Source organism: Leguminivora glycinivorella, chromosome 19, assembly GCF_023078275.1.
Source record: "Leguminivora glycinivorella isolate SPB_JAAS2020 chromosome 19, LegGlyc_1.1, whole genome shotgun sequence".
In the NCBI taxonomy this organism is placed as follows: Eukaryota; Metazoa; Arthropoda; class Insecta; order Lepidoptera; family Tortricidae; genus Leguminivora; species Leguminivora glycinivorella.
The window spans coordinates 4,415,866-4,441,103 of NC_062989.1; the positions used below are offsets into that span (position 1 = coordinate 4,415,866).

The 25,238-nt window shown below is 36.9% G+C and overlaps 1 protein-coding gene across 1 annotated transcript; it reads left to right on the forward strand.

Moving 5' to 3' along the window:
• Window positions 1–1,916: 1,916 nt before the first annotated feature.
• Window positions 1,917–21,713, forward strand: LOC125236730 (fatty acid synthase-like). The gene is made up of 39 exons (XM_048143650.1): window positions 1,917–2,063; window positions 2,304–2,496; window positions 2,599–2,719; window positions 3,557–3,760; window positions 3,960–4,076; window positions 4,171–4,349; window positions 4,494–4,636; window positions 4,781–4,984; window positions 5,063–5,249; window positions 5,355–5,517; window positions 5,605–5,774; window positions 5,849–6,000; window positions 6,196–6,379; window positions 6,464–6,612; window positions 6,951–7,135; window positions 7,346–7,465; window positions 7,541–7,650; window positions 8,777–8,967; window positions 9,131–9,288; window positions 11,843–12,100; window positions 12,812–12,932; window positions 13,041–13,286; window positions 13,364–13,795; window positions 13,877–14,029; window positions 14,139–14,257; window positions 14,334–14,484; window positions 15,749–15,920; window positions 15,992–16,104; window positions 16,195–16,359; window positions 16,825–17,000; window positions 17,359–17,502; window positions 17,584–17,802; window positions 18,076–18,175; window positions 18,349–18,478; window positions 18,862–19,024; window positions 19,656–19,809; window positions 20,156–20,338; window positions 20,664–20,766; window positions 21,028–21,713. The coding sequence occupies exons 1-39, from the start codon at window positions 1,917–1,919 to the stop codon at window positions 21,618–21,620; spliced, it is 6,972 nt and encodes a 2,323-aa protein (XP_047999607.1). The 3' UTR covers window positions 21,621–21,713.
• Window positions 21,714–25,238: the final 3,525 nt, after the last annotated feature.

A 25,238-nucleotide genomic window follows, 5' to 3' on the forward strand; every position in this document is an offset into this window, starting at 1 on the left:
GATGAAAGGGACTGTCCCTCTACTGACGCGTAAGTGGCCAATGTAAGTTGACCTATGCCGGCTCTGAATAAATTATAAATATGACTTTTATGTGGAATGTAATGACGTCTGTTTTTAAATTTGAGCTTCTTGTTACCTTTCCACACCATTTCACACTACAGGTGGACATCTTTAAGACATTAAAATACCCTTTTTCAATTTTTTTACTGCGAAAAACACGCGCTGCTTTCGGGTCTGTTACTTGGTCGCTACTGATCGGGCACGGCGAGCGCCCGCGCTTATATCAGTGCAAATACTAGGAAGGCTGGCGACCGCGAGTCGTCTTGTAATGGATGTCTATAGGGGTTGGTCTGTGCTTTGTTCCTACACGATTTTTCTGTATCTTCAACGGTTTTGTCAGAAATCGCGAAAAACCGCATTTTCGGCTATTTAAGGGGGGGAAGAGGGGTGACGCAGAGGGGGGAGGGATGGGGAGGGTTGATGAAAAATAACTTCGGCCTATAATGTACATATCCCAATCAAAAAAAATCTATTATATTTATCACACCTAAACGAGTATTAATTTATTATGAAGAAGCAGAACTGCTCAATGTATGATGTTAATACATTAGACTTCACCTTAACAAAAGAAAATTGTGAGGTATTGTTGAATGAGGTAACGTTATCAATACTAATTACATAGAGTGAGATTAATTAATTAATTGTAAGTATTCGCAAACGTGTTTGGGAATGTTGGCCAAACAAATAATATTCTGGAATCATGTAATATAACACACAAAACTATTACTTAAAACAAAATACAAATTATAAATTGCATTTTAAAATGAATCATATTAATCATGACATTAATGACAAAAGCAAATTTAGCTAAATTTCCGCATATTACCTGGGCATTTGTCATTATTGTGTTTAATAAAATATTTATAACATCTATAATCAATAATATCAATATAGACATTAGACAACAAAGTATTAATCAAAAATACCACATTCATGTAGCGATGGTAGAGCCATTTTAGAAAAAACTTGCATGTAAGCAATATTTACGAATTCCTGGGCCGGAAGCCGACTTTCCTGGGCTCGAATTCCGATATGGAGTAAAGACAGTTATCTGTTTTCTATTCGTATTTAGAATAGAATAGAATAGAGTCGTTTATCGTTTAGTATCATATAATACTTCATTGACATGGACTTATCCTATCTCATTCTTAGTTTGTATAAGATGTTCCCTAATTATCATAGTAAAGTCATACGCTGTATAAACACTGCAAGTGTCGCTAACGTACCTAGGTACATAATTTTATATGACAAAATAAGATTGCATTTATTTCAGATTCAAAGAAGCGAGTAGTACTGCATAAAATTAACATAATACGATATATATAAAAAGAGTAATCAACGTGTAAATTGTTTACTGTGTCGGTTGTCGGGAAGTATAGTGAAGTGAGGTACAAATTATTGGATTTTATTTTATCATGCTTACTAATTTGCTAAACCATGAATATTTTGATTAGTACCTACATAGATTCAGGGGCGCGAGATTTTAATTATTCGAGATAAAATCGGCAGATTTTTGAAATGATATAATACCCTTGAATAATAGAGGAATGTATTTTCAAAAGGTCTTATTTATTTATGGAGACAATGGAAACCATAATAAGATGAGCCATTTTATGACCATATTATTATTATGTTTTATTTCATATACATTTTCGAACATACAAATGAAAAGAGATATTCACCGATTTATTTTTTTACGGATTTGATACGTTATTCGAATATATATTATTTATACTTAAGATAAAATTAATTATGGTGCGTGGTGGTCAACAGTAATTTGTATATTGTAACAAAGTGAAAATAACTCTTTTATAGGAGCATTCTAAAATACCTTGCGTGGTTTTAAGCAGATAAATATGGTGCCCTCTCCCCAAGAACGTAGGCCAGAAGCAGCTGTTGGAACAGCAATGGGGGACAAGGACAGGGTCGTAATATCTGGTATTTCTGGCCTCTATCCACAGTCGAATAATATCAAAGACCTAGCGGACATACTTTATAATAAGGTAATTATAAAACTATTAATTTATAGGTCTATGTAGGACTCTGGAGTCTGTTTTGAGTTAGAAATCTACGAATAATGTTACAACTATTTTATGATGAAATTGCAGTCCGTCCACTTGACGACAAAATATTTGTAAAACCACCTCCATACTATATTTTATAAATCAAGAACTGTCTTTATTAATTGATTTTTGATTAAGAAACTATACACTTTTTATTTAAACAACACGTTCATTTGGCAGGAAAATCCCGTCACGGCAGGCGAACCCCGCTGGAAGTATGATCACCCTGAAGTCCCGCCGTTTGTCGGAACTATTCCTAAGATTGATTGTTTCGACGCTCAATTTTTCAAAGTTCATTATAGACTCAGTTCAAGTATGGATCCAATGGGACGGAAAATTCTGGAACAAGCTTATCAAGCTATTTATGATTCAGGTTAGGAGAGATCATAAAATAAGTATGTGGTTTTGAAGAAGGTTGTTCTGAAAAGTGGTAAGGCCATAAGTGACGCTGTAAAAAATCTCTTATTATTGACAGGAGTAAGTCCAGAGCATCTTTCTGGGAAAAAAATTGGCGTCTTCATCGGATCTTGTTTTTCGGAAACCGAAAAAGCCTCTTTCTACGTAGCTTCGTCAAGGACTGGGTTTGGTATAGCTGGGTAAATAAGCTGTTAATTCTGAGGCTTGTAACTTAACTTTAAAAATATATCTAAGTAAATACTGGAAACTGAAAGAGATCCCTTAAAGGTTTTATAGTTTTAAGTATCTTGGGCACGTAGTTACGGCAGATCTCAAAGATGATGAAGACATGGAGCGGGAGCGGAGGGCGTTGTGTGTGAGGGCGAACATGTTGGCTCGCAGGTTCGCGCGGTGCTCTAGCGGCGTAAAGTTAACTTTATTCAAAGCATACTGCACGTCGCTGTACACTTGTAACCTGTGGGCTAACTACACGCAGAAAGCGTACAATGCACTCCGCGTCCAATATAACAACGCCTTCAGGGCGGTGATGGGGCTGCCTCGCTACTGCAGTGCGTCGGGCATGTTTGCGGAGGCTCGCACGCCATGCTTTCATGCCACCATGCGCGTGCGCGCAGCATCTATGGTACAGCGGGTGCGGAGCAGCTCCAACGCCGTCCTGGCGATGATCGCGGCCAGACTGGACTGTCCCTATATAAAGCACTGCTGCGACAGGCATGTAAAAACTGGAATAGGCTAGATTTGTAGATAAATAGTTGTTAGTTATGTTAGAAATAGGTTAATTATTATATTAGGAATTATTATTATTTTAAATCTGTACTCTATGAGCAATTGTGCTTGAAATAAATGCATTTTATTTTATTTTATTTATTTTATTTTATTTATTAAAGGGATAAGTTCGCCTTTGTACTGAAACTTTTTATTTTAAATATTATGTGCTGTATTATTTTTCTGTACAATAAAGTGTTTACTTACTTACTTACTTACTTACTTAAATAGATTTTTAATGGTTATTATAGGTGTAATAAATCCATGTTTGCTAATCGAGTGTCGTACTGGCTAAATGCAAAGGGTCCATCTCAGTCAATAGACGCTGCTTGCTGCAGTTCGACTGTAGCTCTTGAGCAGGCGTTTTTGGCTATGACTAGAGGAGATTGTGAAGCAGCCATTGTCGGAGGATCCAACTTGTGCTTACATCCACAAAGCTCTATACATTATGGAAGGTATAATCCTTTGCATTTCTTATGTATAGGTACTTTTAAATAATGCTTTTTCTGATTACTTAACTGTACTTAAATACTACTTACTTAAATACGCAAGTGAGTATAACGGGTTAACACTGATTAACTTGCACGTTATCTATTCGCAGATTAGCAAAGTAATGTTCTAGTTAACGATTTACTTAACTGTTTTAAATTACAGGATAATATGCCTTTGTAAAGACGGAAAAACAAAATCATATGATCAGCACGCGGATGGTTGCGCTAGATCTGAAGCTGTTAACGTACTGTTTTTACAAAAAGCTAAAGATGCCTTAAGGTAAATAGGCTAAATATGCACTATTACAATTTAGAACCAAATATTCTTATTAAAAATGAATAATAGTATGACTTATTCATGATGTATGTTTTAGAATATACGCCGATGTAGTACATGTCAAAAATAAATTTCTTGAGATGGTAGAAAGTGATGCAGGCCCTAGGTATGGTTTTTATCGCGACCCCGTCAGCATGTCAGGTTTCCTAAAAGAATTCTATGAAGAAGCAAAAATATTACCCAAGGAAGTTGAGTACGTTGAAGGTTTTGGATCGGGTAAGTCATCACTTTCGTTCTTATAATGTTCTAGGTAGTTTTATTTATTTGTTATTAAATCTCAAGGTTATTTCCTAGCCGATGTTTAACAGATTTTCATTGGACGTAAACCTATATAATTTTTATAGCAATAAACACTTGCAGGTGACACAGAAGCTGATAAAGTAGAATTAGAAGCTTTTGAAAAAGTGTTTTGTGAAAATAGATCGAAACCACTACTTGTGGGTAGCGTTATGTCTAACTTGGGTTACTGTGAAGCAGCTTCTGGTATAACCGCAATTACAAAGGTAAGTCTGAAAATTTTGTAAAATAATTACTAAAATTTGGCTTCGTATCAATTGCATATTTATAATTGATATATTGCACATTTTTGCACATCTAAGCAAAAGGTACACTATCTGAAAATAAAGACACATCTTTATTTTAAATAGGTGCTACTGGGGTATCATAAGGGTGAAATAGCTGGCAATATTAACTGCACAACCCCACGAAATGACGTAGATGCATTACAAAAGGGACGTATGCGGCTCATAACAGACCATCAACAATTCAAACGCACATATGTTGGTGTTAATGGGATGTCTGTGACTGGTATTAATTCCCACGTTCTTTTACATGGTCATTTTAAACCAAAGGTATTTATTTTACTGTACATTAGTCTTTAAAGATTCTCTCTCTAAAAAATCATGCCAGTTTTTATTCCGTGGTTTCAGGATCCAACTCGTTATCAATGTAGCTTTCCCCGTTTAGTTACAATATCTGCGAGACAGGATGTAGCTGTCATAAGTATTATCAATGATTTAAAATCCCGGCCAATCGACCCTGAAGAACTAGCATTGTTACACAACATACATTCTTCTAGGATAAGCGGTCATGTGGGCAGAGGATATGTGATTCTAGGTACTTTGATGATTGTCTTATTTTAACATTTCTTGATCTGTATTTTTGCCTTTTGAATACTGCGTGCTTCTTTGCCCGATGACTGAAGTTGACGACTCAATCCAGGTACAGATAAAGATAACAAAACGATTGGCCTGAGTGAAAAGGCTAGCTACTGCGATGCTAGTGATCGGCCGCTGTGGTTTGTGTACAGCGGAATGGGCTCACAATGGACTGGAATGGGCAAAGCACTTATGCGCATACCGATATTTAAAGACGCCATAGAGCGGTAAGTTGTTTGTTACAATGTGACCATAAAAACCATATCATTGTAAATACCATTTTTAAACAATTTACTTTAAATGTTTATCCACAGTTGTCATAAGGTATTAGAACCAAAAGGCGTTGACCTTGTCCATATAATTACCTCGCCCGACAAATCGATCTACGACAACATACTGAACTCTTTTGTCGGAATAGCTGCCATCCAAATAGGGTTGACTGACATTCTGCTTGCGTTGGGATTGGTCCCCGATAAAATAATTGGTATGATCATTATAAATTAATATTTTTGATGCACATTATATGAGCCAAAATATATTTTTAATATCAAATTGCAGGTCACAGCGTGGGTGAACTAGGATGCGCATACGCAGATGGTTGTTTAACGGCTGAAGAAATGATTTTATCTGCTTACTCTCGAGGTCTGGTTTCTGTGCAAACACCATTTATTCGCGGTTCTATGGCAGCTGTTGGCATTGGATTCGACAAAGTATGTATCTTTGCATTTAATATATAAATATTATCACATATTAAATATATAAAAAAATCTTGTTAGAAAATCATTTTTTCCCCGATTTTCAAAGCTGCTAAGCTAAGATAAACTGTCTTACAGAAAGTTTTTGAAGACTGAATATTTCTAATACGATATTCAGCCTATTTTGACCTTGTTCTTAATATTAAACAGATCTCAAAAATGTGTCCACCGGAAATTGAAGTAGCCTGTCACAACGGGCCGGACTCTTGCACTATTTCGGGTCCAGCCGATGCAATGAGCGAGTTTGTCGCGCAGTTGACTGCTAAGGGCATATTCGCTAAGGAAGTGCCTTGTTCCAACATTGCGTACCATTCCCGGTACATTGCTGAAGCAGGTATTTATCATATTTAGAGGCCTTTTATTGGTTTTGCTTGACCTTTGTGATTTCCAACAACACATCATATAATTGTTATTGTAGGTCCGGCTCTTCGTAAATATTTGACTGAAGTTATAAGCACTCCGAAACTGCGCAGCAATCGTTGGGTTTCCACCTCAGTGCCTGAAGAAAGATGGAGCGTAGAAGCTGCCAAGTATTCTTCGGCCGAATATCACACTAATAACCTCTTGGTAAATATCAACTTCAACTCTTCTATAAGACATTTTTTTAATTGCTTCGTTATCATGTGTTTAACAATTTTCTTGCTTTTACAACGGCATATATTTGCAATTACACTTATGTTAAGCATATTATACCAAAGCACCAAGTACTGGAAAGATGTAGAAAATCAATAAAAGCTTCACAAGGTTAGCTGGAAGAGATCCCTTAAAGGGATAAGCTCGCCTTTGTACATAACCATTATAATTATTCAATGTACTTGTAATTTGTTATGTGCAATAAAGTGTTTATTACTACTACTCCTACTACTACAAAAAATATGTAACATCATTGCCTTCTTGCATTTCAGAACCCAGTGCTTTTCGAAGAAACCTCAAGACTAATTCCACAGAATGCCGTACTGGTAGAGGTGGCACCTCATGGCCTTCTTCAAGCCATTCTCAAGCGCTCTCTGCCATCATCTTGTGTTAACATACCTCTCACACGACGAGGTCACTCTGACAATGTTCAAGTGCTCCTGGAAGCCATTGGCCAGTAAGATTAAAATAAATTTATATGAGAAGGGTCACATATCTAGTCTAGTCTAATTTTGTTGTTATTGTGGTAATACAAGGTTACCCCTCTGAACCCATACTGTTTGACAGTTTATGGACAGTTATACTTCAATGATAATAGTTTATCATTGTTCGGGAAATGGGCCAAAGGTGTATACAACTTTTACAATGTAATTCCTTTACATTTCAGGCTGTACATGGAAGGGTATTACCCAAATGTTCGTGTACTCTATCCGAAGGTGGAGTTTCCTGTTTCTACCGGCACCCCACATTTATCGCATTTGGTTGAGTGGGCGCATAATGAAACATGGTATTTTTTTTTTCTGAACATTAATTTATTATTTGTTTCCATAGAAATAAAAAACGTAACGTCACTTTTTTATAGGTTTTTGCCTTTGCACGTCAGTGCCAGCAGAAGAGAAGCAGCTGCGTGCAAGTTTCTTATTTCCCTCCATGATAGTGAAAACAATTATTTGCAAGGTCATGTCATACAAGGTAAAACTTTTAGAATTAAGCACTAAGAGAAATTTCCCTTAAAGAAATGTTCACGATTTTCGTCGCCAAAGTAGTGGCTTGTTTTTCAAGTTTACAATGCATGATATATTATGTTAGTCTAAGATATTTGTAATATGGGAGTTCTTGACATAATAAAATTCTAAACAAATAACTCATGGAAAACATAATGATCAACAATTCAACACCATCATAATTTACTTCAAAAATTTACTGCAAAGTTCCTCATGTTCATATTATGTACAAATGCATGTATTTTATTTGTTCCTTTAGGGACTATCCACACACCGGCGACGCATGTCTTAAGACGCGGAACGGACGTCGGCGCCGCGTCGCCCGAGTGTAATTTAAAAACCGGCCAAGAGCGTGTCGGGCCACGCTCAGTGTAGGGTTCCGTAGTTTTCCGTATTTTTCTCAAAAACTACTGAACCTATCAAGTTCAAAACAATTTTCCTAGAAAGTCTTTATAAAGTTCTACTTTTGTGATTTTTTTCATATTTTTTAAACATACGGTTCAAAAGTTAGAGGGGGGGGGACGCACTTTTTTTTCCTTTAGGAGCGATTATTTCCGAAAATACTAATATTATTAAAAAAACATCTTAGTAAACCCTTATTCATTTTTAAATACCTATCCAACAATATATCACACGTTGGGGTTGGAATGAAAAAAAATATCAGCCCCCACTTTACATGTAGGGGGGGTACCCTAATAAAACATTTTTTTCCATTTTTTATTCTTGCACTTTGTCGGCGTGATTGAAATACATATTGGTACCAAATTTCAGCTTTCTAGTGCTAACGGTTACTGAGATTATCCGCGGACGGACGGACGGACGGACGGACGGACAGACAGACATGGCGAAACTATAAGGGTTCCTAGTTGACTACGGAACCCTAAAAACGTCTCTTTAGTACATTTTGTATAAGTGGACATAAGACGCGCCCCAGGTGACGCGGCGCGCGCCTCAAGCGATGCGCCCGCCCCAAGCGACGCGTCGCCAGGGCCGCGTCTTACGACGTGCGTCGCCTGAGTGTGGGTTGCAACTTAGAGCTATATTATATGCATTGCATTATTTACAAGCATAAAACATGTTTATCTATTTTTAAGGTAAAACTGTGTATCCGTTTGCGGGTGCTCTGGTAGCGGTATGGGACACCCTAGCGATGTCTTTGGGTGTGGCTCGGAAGCAGTTATCAGTACAATTTCGCGACGTATACTTCTTCGCGCAGCCTATTATGCACGACTCGCGCCAGCTGCGGCTTAGCGTCTCGCTACACAGAGGAACAGGACAGTTTGAGGTAAATTTCTTTCAGTGATATCCACTTAGAGATCGGATTAACGGGGGCAAAATTTCGTACGTAATTCTGAAGCTTCCCATCTTACGAAGTATAACTTTTGCGATTATTTTTTCAGATTTTTTTCTCAATCTGTTCATCAAAAGCGTGTTTATTTTTCATGCAGGTGAATGACGATTGTTCAAAAGTTGCTACTGGCTACGTAAATGGAGTTTCTAGTAACGTTTCTAGAGGTTTCAACCACGACGAGAAAAATGAAGAAGCTTTAGAGTTAACAACTGACGAAGTTTACAAAATATTGTTCAAAAGACACTACAGATATGCGTGAGTTATTAGTATTTGGCATATAATTAACCAGGCAACTAAAATATTAAACGGGAAGTTAAGTCGGGCATACAATAATATAATTTGGCTGTGTTTTAATATTGTGGCGACAAAAAAAATACATGAGCCTCAAATATTAAGCATCATTATTATTGAAAAAAACGGCAGCAAATTTCAAGCGACAAAAATATTTCCGAGGAACATTAAACAATACTTTGGCGACTAAAATAATAATTGGCACCTAGTATTGTAAAGCGTAAGATTTTTAATATTTGTAGTCATATAGATGTTAGCACCTAAATAATTATACTTAGCTCATCGTTTAAAGTAGTATTTAAATTGAGGAGGCAACTAAAAAAAATAATGGGAAGTATGTTTTTTTAAAAACACATATAAAATCGTTTTTTTATGAAAACGGGTTGATGCGTAGCTACCTACGTACCGATGGTCTCATCGGAAGATCAGCGCTGGAAGTCCAGCAACATGCTGAGGTGAGGCCATTTCGTGGCACTTCATTCCTTTCTGTCTTGTTTTATTAGGGTTCCGTAGCCAAAATGGCAAAAACGGAACCCTTATAGTTTCGTCATGTCCGTCTGTCCGTCTGTCCGTCTGTCCGTCTGTCCGTCTGTCACAGCCGATTTACTCGGAAACTATAAGTACTACAGTGATGAAATTTGATGGGAATATGTGTTGTATGAACCGCTACAAAATTATGACACTAAATAGTAAAAAAAAGAATTGGGGGTGGGGCCCCCCATACATGTAACTGAGGGATGAAAATTTTTTTTTTCGATGTACATACCCGTGTGGGGTATCAATGGAAAGGTCTTTTAAAATGATATAAAGTTTTCTAAAAAACATTTTTCTTAAAGTGAACGGTTTTTGAGATATCAGCTCTCAAAGTCGTAAAAAGTATGTCCCCCCCCCTCTATTTTTATAACTACGGGGTATAAAATTCTAAAAAAAATAGAGGTGATGCATGCTAATTAACTCTTTCAACGATTTTTGGTTTGATCAAAGTATCTCTTATAGTTTTTGAGATAGGTTGATTTAACTGTAATTTTGGCAGGTGTATAAATTGACATAATAAGTTTATTATATTTGCTGCTACGGAACCCTTTGTGCGCGAGCCCGACTCGCACTTGGCCGGTTTTTATGTGTATTTTGTCTTGCCTGTGTTCACAAATATATGTTTATTCTATTCTATTCAAACATCGTATTTGCGACTCGTAATCCACGAGTAGTATTTAAATATCTCTATAAGGGAACGCGTACCATATCATTTTATAATAAGTACACAGCAAAAAGGAGTGTATAACCTTCTAATGGGTCGGTAACGCGCATATGATACCCCTTGAGTTGCAGGCGTCCATAGGTTACGGTGACCACTTTCCATCAGGCCGATCGTATGCTTGTTTACCACCGACATGGTATTTAAAAAAATACCGTGATAATCGTATAGTATAATATTAGAGGTACAAGAGCAGAATTATTTTCTGCTAGCAGAAAAGTGGGTTAGGGTTAGATTATTTTTAGTAGAATATAAGTCCTACCAAATTTGCTATGGCATAATTCTTAGGTACTTTGTATGAACAAAACAACGATAGCAAAAAGGAAATGAAATACAGTCCCAGAGGCACCGTTAGGTACGACGACGAGCGAAGCGAGGAGGAGTGTTAGGTATCTTGCATCCCCAACACACCAGACTCATTATCAAAACAGAAATAGGAAGAAGATGGACAAATTTTTACTGCCTAAATATTATGCAAACAAAAATCTACGGAAATACTCTTAATTTAGAAGATTATTTTGCTCATTAACATTATGCCAGCATAAGATTCGATATTATAAAATCTGCGGAACGATTTATGAAAAGACATATTCTGAGTAAGGTTTTACTGCCAAAAAATGAATCTTTCAGAGTGATGTTAAGACTGCGTAAGACCGGCCTTAGATTCGATAGAGTAAACGTCATGAAAAGTTAAATTCATTGTATAGAGTCGAAGTTGCCAGCACCCCCAAACACCTAATTTCTTACCCATAAGTATAATATTTTGTCGACCATTATATTTTATAAGAATTCTTTTTTTAAATTAAAATGACAGCTCAGGTGATGAGTGCCGATGTATAAATTTTAAATGTACTTTTTATGTTAATTTGCTATATAAATATTTTAAAAGAACTGTATATTTTATATTAATAGATAGCCGTTTTCCGATTAAACTGTATCTCTTAAATTGTTTCCAATATAATAATTCAGTTGCCAAATAAATAGTTGGTACTCGCGTCTGAATAAACCGTAGCCGTAATGACATTAAAATGCTACCTCATATTGAAATAATTTGAGGCCCCATTTTTAGTCGCCAAACTATTATTTTTGATACCCATTTCTATGGTTATTTAGTCGCCCGGTTAAATACGTGCCTTAGTATTTCAGTGCGGCTTTTTTATATAAAGATATTTGCATAAGGCAACTACGATTATTTATTTCAAAATAAATCAAAAGTCCGAGTATGGGATGGTATTGTTTTGTGTTATATTGTTATTTTTCTAGGGGCGAGTTTCAAAGCATTTGCAGTACGAACTCAACATTTACTGAGGGTTACCTCTTATGGGAAGGCAACTGGGTAACCCTCTTAGACGGCATGCTGCAGCTCAACGTCCTTAGACAACTCCATGAGGGTATCTCTCAACCAACCTACATAAGGAAGATAACCATTGATATCAAACGACACTTAAATAAGAAAAATATACAAATAAACGATTTGAACGTTATGAAAACGAACATTTGTGAAATTCAAGACAGTACTAGGTAAATATTAAGAAAAGTTGTTAAATATAACACCTTACATCACAATTTTTCAGCGATGATTGGAGAAAATCACTGCTCGCTGCTCCTACAATACAAACGTAATAAACTTCATTTTCCTTTCTAGGTATTAATACAGAAAATACTTATACTTAATATTAATACCCAATAGAATAGACTCATATCGAATTTGGCACAATAAATGATTGTCTTCTGTAGTATTTGACATAAAAAAATCAATTTACCTATACTTAATCTTTCGGTTTAGCCCATGGTTGACTGGTAGAGAATGCCATCTGGCATTAAGTCCGACATTTGTACTTTTTTATATTGTGCAATAAAGTTTAAATAAATAAATATTTTTTTATAGATTTTAGGTATACACAGATTTTTATTCATCATACCCTTGATGAATAAAAATCTGTGTAATTTTTTATTTAATTTGGCCACCGAAAACGCAGTCAGCGATGAAGTGACGTCATCGAATTCGAACCTTACTGCATGTCAAAACAATCACTGACATATTGAACTTTATGCCTTCTTACTTAAAAAGTCAGAAAATGTTGTTTTTGAGTAGAATGACCTGATGCACAGAAAATCTATAGATTAACATGACTGTGCTAGTATTTTATTTCGGTTAATTGGACAGTACTTAATCATATAATGCAGACTTTCAAAAAGCGTCAAGTAGCCTATTGGTTTGAATGATTTTAGTTGCGAGGGAATATTGCTGGAAGGTATACGATTCCGTGAAATTGTGCCTGCTGGTGACAACAAACTGGCCTTAAAAGCGTTGAACTTTGTGCCACGGTTTCAATCAGTTCGTGATTTAAAAGTGAGTCTGTAAAATAAATGTCATCGTGTACTAAAGCCGAAAATAAATTTACGTTGTTTATATTATAATAAAGTCATTCAAATAATAATCAACCATGCCATGTTACAGGTGAAAAATATTTTCCAAGTTTTTACACAGATTGTAGGCGAAAATATTGGAAAAGATATTATTAATGTTGTCGAAATTTACGATAAAAGAGGAGACAATCATGTGTTCAAAGAAATAAACACTAATGTACATGATATTCCTGGGATTGTTGTAAACTTAAGCCATATGCATAAGAGTGAAGTTTTGGACAATTTAGTTAAAGAGGCGGATTTGATTTTAGTCAGGAATTTATCCAGGGATGATAGTGTAAGTACCATACACCTAAGCTTCAATTTTAAGTCACTTAATAAACGAAATCTTAACTTTGTGATTTACTGTTTTAGTTATGTCAAATTTTATACCGCCTGTTCCATCGCAATGGTTTTGTTGTTAATGCTGAAGACGTAGAGGAAAAATGTTGTGTACGGCCCTCGACATTATACAGTGTTGTGTCGGCTCACAGTTCTAAGAGAACTCGTCTAGAATTAGTGAAGTGGAGGCCGATAACATTGACTTCTGGAACTAGTACATTCACAGTCAGGACTCTTTCGGATCTTGCACTGTTACAAACTGCGAGAATAAACCTACCGCTGCGCCAGAGAATGATTGTGCTCACGCCATATCCTATGATATCGGGTCTAAAAGATTTGGTAAAACAATGGAGGAGCGAGTCAGAACGTAACCAAATATTCCTACTTACGTTCAAAAATACATCAGAGAATCTTCATATAGATACACTGCCTGAGTTGGATTTAGCTTTTAACATAATTAATCAGGTAAGAAATTACATTAGTATTAAGTAGTAATCCTTAATAATTAATACTACAGTTTTTTTACCTAATTAATGATCCTTACAGCAAGATGAGTGGGGAGGAGAGTACTTTGAGCCACTTCGCCAAAAAGTACGCAGCAATTGTGGTATAACTTTGAGCAGCGCAAAAATTGGTGATTTAGAATATCTTCGTTGGATTGAAACCACTGGATGCAAGGGCTCCGGTATCCCGGTCAAGGTAATAATTGTTACATTGGGTTCTGCATAAATGTAAAAGCGTCTTTTTTAAGGCGTCTTTTTTAAATTTCTGGGTGATACGAATATATTTTCTGACAATTTTTATTTAGATACATTTCGCTGGACCCAATTTTAATGATGCTAAACGAGCTTACGGTGAAATACCATTCGAAATAAGTGATACGAACGACAGGTCCTACGGAATGGATTTCAGTGGGACAACTGAGAAGTAAGTATAATCCAAAATTTCTTATTATTCGATTCTAAATTGAAATATATTACTACCAAAAATAATAACATTACAGAGGACAACGCGTAATGGGCGTGGTGCGAGGTGGTGCACTGAGCGACCGAGTGTTGGCGCATCCTGAATTGACGTGGCCGGTGCCTGACCATTGGAGCCTAGAGGATGCAGCCACCGTACCACTGCCTTATGCTCATGCGTTCTATTGCCTAGTAAGTTTAGCTACCCATAAACCCTAAGCCACTTGACATCATATTCATATTCATTTATTTGTATTAATTATACATCGTCAGTCTTACAATTAGGTACATAGGTATATTATTTACAAAGGAATAATACAAAATGTCAAAAATGATGGGTGTCATAATAAATATAGCAATGACTAAATTAGCATTTGATCTCAATTAAAACATTGAAACAATTTTTGTGTTCTATTGTTCTATTCATCCAAGAATTCAGCTACTGAGTAATAGGCCTTTTGGATTAAATGGGATTTTAGTTTTAGAACAAACCCTAAGTTGGTGCGTGCAGCTTTAATACATACTGGGATCTTATTATAAAGTTTAGGTCCCAATACATGTAAGGAAAGGGCGGTTTTTTTAAGTCTATGTATTGGCAATTCTAAATCGTATTGCCTCTGGTCACGGAAGCGATTGCTGGTCCAATTTTTTCTTGGAAACATACTTAGATTATGCCTCACATATTTGCCTACCTCCAAAATCAGCATACAGGGTAAAGTAAGGATACGGAGGTCAATAAATAACTGACGAGCCGGCGCATCAGGGGCGGCTCGCGCCATTTTTCTAATAATTTTCTTTTGTATTAGGAATGGCCTGTCCCTGTCAGCAGCCAAGCCCCACAAATCCAAACCATACGACAACACAGAATGACAGTATGCATGGTAGGCTATCATTAGGTTTTCCTTAGACAGGATAGGCATAATCCGAGATATTATGTAATAGGCCGAATTCAGTTTTGTGCATATCTTGTCGATATGTTCATGCCACCTCAGACCAGAATCCAGAGTAAAACCTAAGAACCGCGCATGTGCAACAAGTGATGGTAGTATCTTGCACAAGTACCGAATTCGAGGAGTTCGCGGCATCCGCGCCTTGTTTCAAGTTGAATTCTATGGAGCTTGTTTTTTCAAGGTTTAGAACCATTCCGTTTACAGTGTCGGTCAGGTAACGTTTTATGAAGAATGCCTTTACACGTCCCACTGCCGCTACGAATAATTTAAATCATTAGCAATCTAAGTTTCTCCACGAAGTATTCCTAAATACTTAATCTTAAAAACGCAATTGTAAATCTAAATATGTATTATATTCCATACAGCCAGGATTCAAAACGTGTCCTGTGGATGTTAAGTTGTAGGTACACAAACCCATTTCAATCATTAAGTGTTTGTTCTTATTGGAGCGGAATAACCAATTAAAAGGTTAAAATGTGACATTACACAACCTGTTATGTTTTCAGTTTATTAAAATTGAGCTTCAGCGAGGATCAAGTATCATCGTACACGGTGGCGCTGGAGCTTTGGGACAAGCCATCATATCCATCGCATTATATTTAAAATGCGAAATCTTTGTCGCCGTCAGTGATATTAAAAAGAAAAAATATCTGCTGAAATTATATCCACAATTACAAGGTAAGTTTAACTTCTGTTTATTGACTTAAGCACCAGCAACTAATATTCACATGTGATTTTGATAATTCCAGAGGATCACATTGGTTGTTCCCGAGATAAAAACTTCTCTGACTTAGTGCTGACTCACACTAACGGGAAAGGATGCAATGTCGTAATAACATGTGGACAGGGTGGTATTAAAACGGTAAAAAAAATAATCAAGATCAATTAATTATAGACTTATCATTATGAATTAAAACATAATTAATGGGATTCAATGCATTTTTGTCACAAGGCTTTTTTGAAATGCTGCGCACCAGATGGTTTTACTTTAGACACGAGTCCACTCAAAAGTCAAGAAAATTACATGTTTGGAATGAGCTACATGGTGGGAGCACGAACGTATGCAAGTGTCGACTTTGCATCTATATTTGAATCTCCAAACAAAGACCAATCTAATGTAAGTTATATCGGTAAAAAGGTAAATATACCTACTCTAACAGAGGCATCATTATCAACAGAGGCTCATTTAATTTAATTTAATTTGAGTCAGATGTGAATTTTTCCGTTTACCTATAACTCACAATCAAAAGAGACTTCGAAATCTTGACATAAATATATTATATCGATTGTTAATTAGACAAAAACTGCTTATTCAGTATAAATATTATTTCCATCATTTACTCGTTCTTGGTTTTATTTTATCATAATGTACCTAATTAATTTCACTTTCACTGTATGCCCATTAATCTTAATCTTTCGAACTAACCCATACAGATACGGTACGGTTAACGAATAGAGGATACCTTCTGGCATTAAATCCACCCTTGTCCCTTTGTGATTTCATGATTCACTAATGTTTAATATACACCTATTAGAATACCTACAATAACTACATAAGTCATTTCGTGTCCATCAATTACAGAAACTTCAACAAATGGTAGCAAAAGGTATCCAAGATGGGTATGTACGTCCGCTGACACGTGTGTCCTTTATGCCAGAAGAAGCAACTCGAGCATTTAAATTGCTAGCTGCAAGCCGTCATCGCGGAAGAATACTCCTACATTTGCAGCCTGCACTTCCGCAACCGGAATGTTCGAGGTAAGAACCTACTGTTGCCGATTACTCAAGTCAAATAGGCCGATATTGCGACTAGGTATAACTTTAAAATAACCATAGCATTCAACGGCGGACCGTTGCTACAGATTCGTTTGTTTTTTTATCAGATTGGTCTAATAAATCCCAAGGTGATTGTCCAGCAAAGCCATCTTCCTTAAAAATTTCTCAATCTCAATGTCCTCTTACAACATTCTAGGAATCGTTTGTCTTTGGCGAGGCCCCCAAAGCTTATAAAATGTTATTGCAATAAGATAAATGTGAAAAATGAATAATGCACACTCAGCGAATCATGAAAAAATACAGAGATTAAATTATCATAGAATATCAAATTTGTTTACAGACTTTTCTGCTCATCTGACCATTGTCATGTCTTGATAGGCGATGAAGAAGGCCTAGCGGTGCAATTAGGTGACAGGCTGATAAAACGTGGTGCTAGAACTCTGCACTTGCATCTACCTACTCCCCCTTCAAGCCACATACTGAAGTAAGCAATAGTTTTAGAATTGTACTTGAGCAGATACATTAATCATAACACAACGAAATAGCAAGCTTTCGTCATTTACAGGACTTGGGAGTCTATGGGCATAAAAACACAAATATCAACAAACGAACTAAAAAGCAGTAAGGATATAAGTAATTTATTGAGTGACAGCTGGCGCATGGGTCCAGTTGAAGGCATATATGTGCTGATAACGAAGACACTCAACAAACAAAAACAAAAAATATGTGAAACTTTGGTTGATAATTTGGATCTAGCGGCTAGAAAAACGTGTCCAACAATCAAGTAAGTATAAACTACTAGCTTTTGCCCGCGGCTTCACTCGCGTTAGAAAGAGACAAAAAGTAGCCTATGTCACTCTCCATCCCTTCAACTATCTCCACTTAAAAAATCACGTCAATTCGTCGCTTCGTTTTGCCGTGAAAGACGGACAAACAAACAGACACACACACTTTCCCATTTACACTAATATTAATATGGACTTATCATTCATCAATGGCTCTGATTTTCCTTAAAACATAAGAGCCAGTCTACATTGCACCCACAAAATAATTGCAGATATTTTGCTGTGATCGGCATCGACAACTGTGTGGGCCAAAGTGTGTGCCTTTCAAGGGCGAGCCAAAGATTACCGGCAATGATGCTTCAAATTCCACAGGTAAGGTTAACCATGAGGCATGAGGCCCAGTCAAACTAATTTACCTCAATTTCTATATTATTAATATGTAAGAATTACCTGTAATTGATATTATTAATAAATATGAGTATGAGTATGAGTATTTGTGAAAATTATTTTGTGACAAAACGAATAACACATTGATTGTACTGTAGGAAATATTAGATGGGAGGCATATAACGAATGCAGTGGAACAAGGTCTATGTTCACAACAAAGTGCTATAATCGCTCACATCCAAGTTACAACAAGTCAAACTCTCCTAGACCAATTAACGGCGATAACTGGTAAGTACATAACAACAGAAGGAATCTTGACTTGATTTTAAATAGATATCACTGAAATTCATACGGACAGTTTTCTGTTATGTATATTTTTAACCCCCGGCGCAAAATGTTATAAGTTTAACGTGTCTGTCTGTTTGTCTCTGTATGTGTCTGTGTCTGTCTGTGGCATCGTAGCATACGAACGTATGAACCGATTTAGATTTAGTTTTTATTTTTTGAAAGCTGAAATCGGTCCAACAAGGCGGGGTTTTTTTTTCATAATTTAAATTTTGTCTCACTTGTGTTTCGCCAATGCGGGATTGAAACCATAATACAGGTAATTAATTAAAGTCATAATTATTGTAAATTATTGAAGAACTCTCTCTATAAATATTGATTTGCAGGTATTCCGATTACGACAGTCACCGTTGGTGGTAACGGTAGTATCTCAACATTGCAAGATTTGGGAATTTTGTCGGATAAATCACGAGCAGTATCTATATTTTTAAGAGACAAATATAATATTTGTATCGATGACGACAAAATACCTTTTTTAACTGTGGAAAAGTAAGTCAAGTTCTATTCTAAGTGACAAAATTAGTCATTAATATTTCAGTTTAAAATGTATGTTTCTTGGTAATGTTGCTGGCTGAACCAAGGAGTTATGATTTCTTAAATAAACAATCAGGACAGTATTAAATAGTTAAACAAAATAAAGTCAAAAAGAAAATTGTGTGATTTAGAACGTTAAATATTTGGTACCCCTATATCGGGGGCCCGTTTCTCGAAAGGTACAAGCCTTGTATTACAAGTGCGCGAACTATCAAATCGTATGGGATTCCATGGAAACACACGTGTAATACAAAGCTTGTACCTTTTGAGAAACGGGCCCCTGGTCGAATAGAGACTATTTTTTACTTATTTAAACTTTATTGTACAATTTAAAAAAAATACAAGAGACGGACTTAATGCCTTAAGGCAATCAACCATTGGGCAAAACAGATATTCGCGAAATAATTTAGAGAGCATACAACTAGGTATAGGCAATTTACGACAACTATAAATTATAATGACTTTAAGTTCAAGAAGTATACGTTCTGTACTTATGACAATAAATTCAATACCATGTTATATACCTACCTATTCTTTTTCTTCTAAGTGTAGTAAACTACAACTACTATAAGAAAGGAAATTTCAGATTAAAAGACATCGAGGAAATGACAAAGGAATGCGAATATCCAGCAAAATTCAAACAAGGTCTAAATGCCCTATTCACACATGTCGACCCGGATGAACTACACGCCACCGTTGAGTTGATGGCTCCTTCCACATATTCACATTCTAGTGAATTGGTATGTTATACAAAATGAAGGTGATGATGATGTTATACCAAAGATTTATTAGTTCTATTTTGTTCTTAGAATTTGACAGCCACAAGTTTTGACGTCAGCTGGGTGCCAAATTGCTTGTGCGATTTGTGTCTCTTTATCACTCTTCCATATTAGGGCAACAGCGTTGCTTTACTTACGCTAAGGAGCGTAAACTATTGGCACTTTGGCTATAATACCCTGATCATTTTAGTGGGCAAATATGCGAAAACCCCGGTTGCAAAAATAATGTTTGACAAATAAATGAAAATTTATGTTGTGACTTCTTTACAGAGAAGTCCAAATACACAAATAATGATTTTTTTTTCAGAGGGATGACGAGCTAGCAGTCAAAGCAACTCTGCCATTCTTGTTCGTAGTTCCTGGAATGGAAGGGCATCACCATCGTTACCGATTGATGTGCGAGAGACTGAAGTTGCAGGCTTTCGTGCTGCAGCCTGGCCTCGATAGACCATGGGAGTCTAGTGAAGAAATGACAGCAAGATATGTGAAGGTACCTAAAGTATCTATACAATACGTTACTTTGATACAAATAGAGATACTATCCACGTCGCTACCTTGTAGCCTACCGACCGCTTAATATGTACCTATAAATACACTAAACCATCGAAACGAAAAAAGAAGCCACACTATGACATGACAATGGCTTGCCTAAAATTGATTACTAGTAAAGTACCTAATGTTAAAGTAGGTTTCTATTTGCTTTGGTGTTGCCTAGCAGATTTTTTTACCAGCCGCTACTGATGGGTATATTGGGTATTGTGTAGTAATCATCAAAGAAAGACGTTTTTATGGTATATTTACTTATTATTTTACAGATCATGTCGAAAAAAATGAACAGTATCAAGAGATTCTACCTCCTAGGTTACGAAATGGGAGTACTAACAGCACTAGAAATGGCAACTATGCTTGAAGATCAAGGTAAATAAAGGCACGCCTCAGAAATAAAAATCAAATAGATAAAGAATAACTCATTATTTATTTGATGATAAATTACATGTCTCACTCATTTAACAGTTTATCACGTTATATTTTTTTTGTGTTAATAGTAACTATCCTATATTTTCCAATTGAATTATTCCATTATCTGCGGCGTTGATTTGAATATGCTTACCATCAAGCCGTACTTTCTACGTGTTCAATAGATTCTGCTATTATATTTGTTATTCTGATTTGGTCTAGGTATGACTGGTACGGTGTTCTGCCTCGGCGGTGGTCCAGAAGACTTCTTGGCCGCGTTGGAACAGCAACTCAACGAGGCGTGTGCGGGCGAGGACTCTGAGCAAGCGTTACAGGATGCAGTTGCGCGTCACATGTGCGCGCTCATGGGCAGCGCATCCACGCAGCTGGAGACCGCGTTACACAATGCTGACACTTGGCGAGAGAAGGTAGAAGTAAGCGTGAACGTTCTACGCGGACGCGTTACGTATTCAGCTCAATATGCGCAAGCCTTAATCGAAGCTGCATACACGAGGGTGACGCAGGCGCGTAACGCTAGAAAGCGCGTACAAGCGACACCACGATTGCTGGAATCTAGTATAGTGTTGCTACGCTCGCCAGACGCAGCCATCGTATCACCACACCCACTGCAGCGCTACACGCGTCTCCCACTTGCTATCCATGATTTACGTGCTCCGCTTGTCCATGCCACTGATGATTTGCGCGTAGCAGCCGTCGTCAACCAATACCTAGATGACGAGATTCTTCAAGAGTTTGAAAACAAAAATATATGTGAAACATATCTATTGAATGCTGATGTGTTCATGACTGCATAAATTTGTAAAATACGCAGTTTTATCTAATCCGTCAATTTACGGTTTTGTTTGGGTTGTGGATAGGGTATTAAATAGAACAAGTTTTGAATAAATAATAAAGTGTTTTTCTTCTAGTAATCTAAATACATAACCATTATTATTTTTGCACTGTAAGCCGTAGCGGTGACATCCAATAGGCCAATACCGAGTAGTTTCTTCATAAGAGCTGGCATGAAACATCTATGAAACCAGCAGTTATTTCGTAGGCATTCTTTGCCAGTTCTTTTGAAGCTGCTACCTATTAGTTGTTAAAATCATTATTATTTTTCCACTGTAAGCCGTAGCGGTGACATCCAATAGGCCAATATCAAGTAGCTTCTTCATAAGATCTGGCACGAAACATCTATGAAACCAGCAGTTACTTCGTAGGCATTCTTTGCCAGTTCTTTTGAAGCTGCTACCTATTAGTTGTTAAAATCATTATTATTTTTCCACTGTAAGCTGTAGCCGTGACGTCCAATAGGCCAATATCAAGTAGCTTCTTCATAAGAGCTGGCACGAAACATCTATGAAACCAGCAGTTATTTCGTAGACATTTATTGCCAGCTATTTTGAAGCTGCTACCTACTAGTTTTGATAATAATTAATAACTTTTCACTGTAATCCATGGCGATGACCCCCAAAACATTGATCTAATTTAGTTAGTTTCTTCACAAGAATTGGCAGGAAACATCTATGAAACCGGCAGTTATTTCGTAGGCATTCTTTGCCAGTTCTTTTGAAGCTGCTATCTACTAGTTTTGAAAATAATTATTAACTATTCACTGTAGTAAGCCGTAGCGATGACACCCAATACCTACAAAGTAATTTCTTCATAAGAGCTGGTACGAAAAATCTATGAAACAGGCAGTTATTTCGTAGGCATTCTTTCCCAGTTCTTTTGAAGCTGCTACATACTAGCTTTCATAATATTGATTAACTTTTCACTGGTCCAAGTAGTTTCATAAGAGCTGGCACTAAACATCTATGAAACCCGCAGTTATTTCGTAGACATTCTTTGCCAGTTCTTTTGAAACCAACTTAGGTATCACCAGAAACAAAACGAACGTAAAAAATTAACACTTTAAGGTTCGAAGAGAAAAAAGGAAAAACCGAAATGAAAAGAACATAACGTCACTACTTTAAAAAAAACTTGTATCTTCGTCTGTCAATGAAAAGAAAATTGTAGTATGTATGGAATGCATATAGACTTACTGCGTTTTAACTTTGAGGAGCAGCGTGAGATACGAGATTTTTTCAGTTACGTTGCAGACATTCGTCTCACAGCCAATGATACCATCTTCATACAAATATTGGTCCTAATGGTCCTCCATTCTGCCGCAATCCTGGAATAATTACAATAATAGCTAATAAATATCGATACGATTTCAAAATGTGGGGGCCGATTTTTGAGTCTCACTGTCACTAAAATACCGGTTGAAAACGGTGAATTGCCTATTATTTTCAGTGACAATTTTCTGAATTCGAACGCCGTGAGACTCAAAAATCGGCCCTTTGGCTGTGGGCTGACGGCCACCATCTTGAGGCAAATGCGCGCGCACGAGCACGATTATTTTGCGGGGCTAGTTAATAAATAGCATAAACTCGAGTTTCAAAAAGAAAATATGACATACATACACACATACACATAATTAAAATCACGCCTGTAATCACAAAAGAGGTAGGCAGGGGCACAAAACATGAAACCTTCAGTTAGGCCAGTTGATTTTGCGGGTGTCCATGGGCAGCTGTAATTGTTTACCATCAGGCAATCTCTGTCTACTACTTGTTTGAAATTATTTAAAAAAAACCATAATTATTTTGACTTATTTATAGATCCAAATTAATGGTGGTTCATTATTGGGCATGTCACCCTTAAATAATATTTAATTTAATATCAATAACTTTAGGTCATAAATTGTCAATAATGTACATATCTACTTCATCTGCTAAGTAAACGTAGTAATAACTTATTAGCCGGGTCCACAGAGAGCGAGGCAATTGCTCACGCGACGCGACGAACGTACACTATTTTTTTTTAGGCCGGGCCAGGATACCACCAACTACTAAGAAGATACTACCAGGGTACGTAGCCGAATGGCACAGACGCTCACGATACGAAACGCTCGTAGATATTTATCCCTATCGCCTATCGCTCTTGCTTATTGACGCGACAGAGCCCGACTCCGACTACCCTTCGCGGCGTTTCGTTGTCGTTTCGCGTCGCAGAAATGCCATTCGGCTACGGCACCAGACAGGCAAGCATGGTCGCGCGATAAATCTCGGCTGAGGCACGTCTACTTTCGTCGCGTGAGCACATTATCTCGGGATGTGCCTCGCTCTGTGTGGACCCGGCTAATCATTAATAGCCCGGTCCATAACTCCACACAGAGCGAGGCACGCCGCGAGGCAATGTGCTCACGCGGCAAACGTCCAATGTAGACGTGCCCGTGCCAAACATAATAATAATAAATTTAAAAGTGGAAAATGTCTGCCTTGGGTGAGACTTGAACTCACGGCCCACTCAACACTCTTACCACTCTCGCGCGCGCTCTACGCTACTTAACACTCTTACGGTAGATGTCGCTACGGGTCCCATTGACCTAAGTGGTGGGAAATTTCGCTGGCTTGGTTGAAGTCTTGGTGGCTCAGTTGGCAGAGCGCTGGAGTATCGATCCAGAGGCCGTGAGTTCAAGTCTCACCCAAGGCAGACATTTTCCACTTTTGAATTTATTCTAAGCCTAATGGCATCGATTGCAGACGTTTCTGCTAATCAGAAGTTATAATAATAATCATTTATTGCGAACCATGGTTACAAAGTTGTTTCCATATAGGTACATAGGATCACATGGCACCCTGGTGGGGTAAGGCAATTTTTAATACATACTATTTAAACTTAATTACTAATTAGCTAGGCTTATTATAAGTGTGTATCTTCCATATACTCTTGGATAGAGTAATATGCCTTGTTCAATAGTAAATTCTTGAGCTTAGTTATAAATAGGGAAGTTTTATCTACACATTTTATCTGGTGAGGTAGCTTGTTATATATCTGTATAGCTCTATAGTAAGGACCTCTTCTTCGACCTCGGCTGAGGCAGGTTGCTCGGCCGAGGCAAAAAGCGCGCGTGCCTCCGCCGAGGCACGTCTATATAGTAAGCTTGCCGCCAATGCCAAACTGTAGTTAGTTTTACAAACTTACTTACACTTTTCAACTATTGTGCATTCCTATCTTATTGAATCCCATACACCAAACAACACTGAACTTGTATGAAATATATAGCGAACATAACATAACGTACCACTTTTTTGCCTTTTGCTACCAATAAAACATTAATTTGCAATTTACTTTTGGAAAAAACTGAAAAACTGTCTCACTTCAGTTGTTATTCATTCAAACTGTTTTTTTTTTTTTTTAAGAAATGTGGCCAGTATAGAAAAGTAATTGATCCTGGGTAATCGAGTTTGAAGTCGATAAAATTTTAAAAAGGGTTTCTAAAAAAAAGAGTTATTAAAATAAAGTTAGCTGCAATTGATTAGTAATATTATTTTAAAGATTGTTATTTATAAAACATTTAGCAATTCATTTGTACTTTTTTT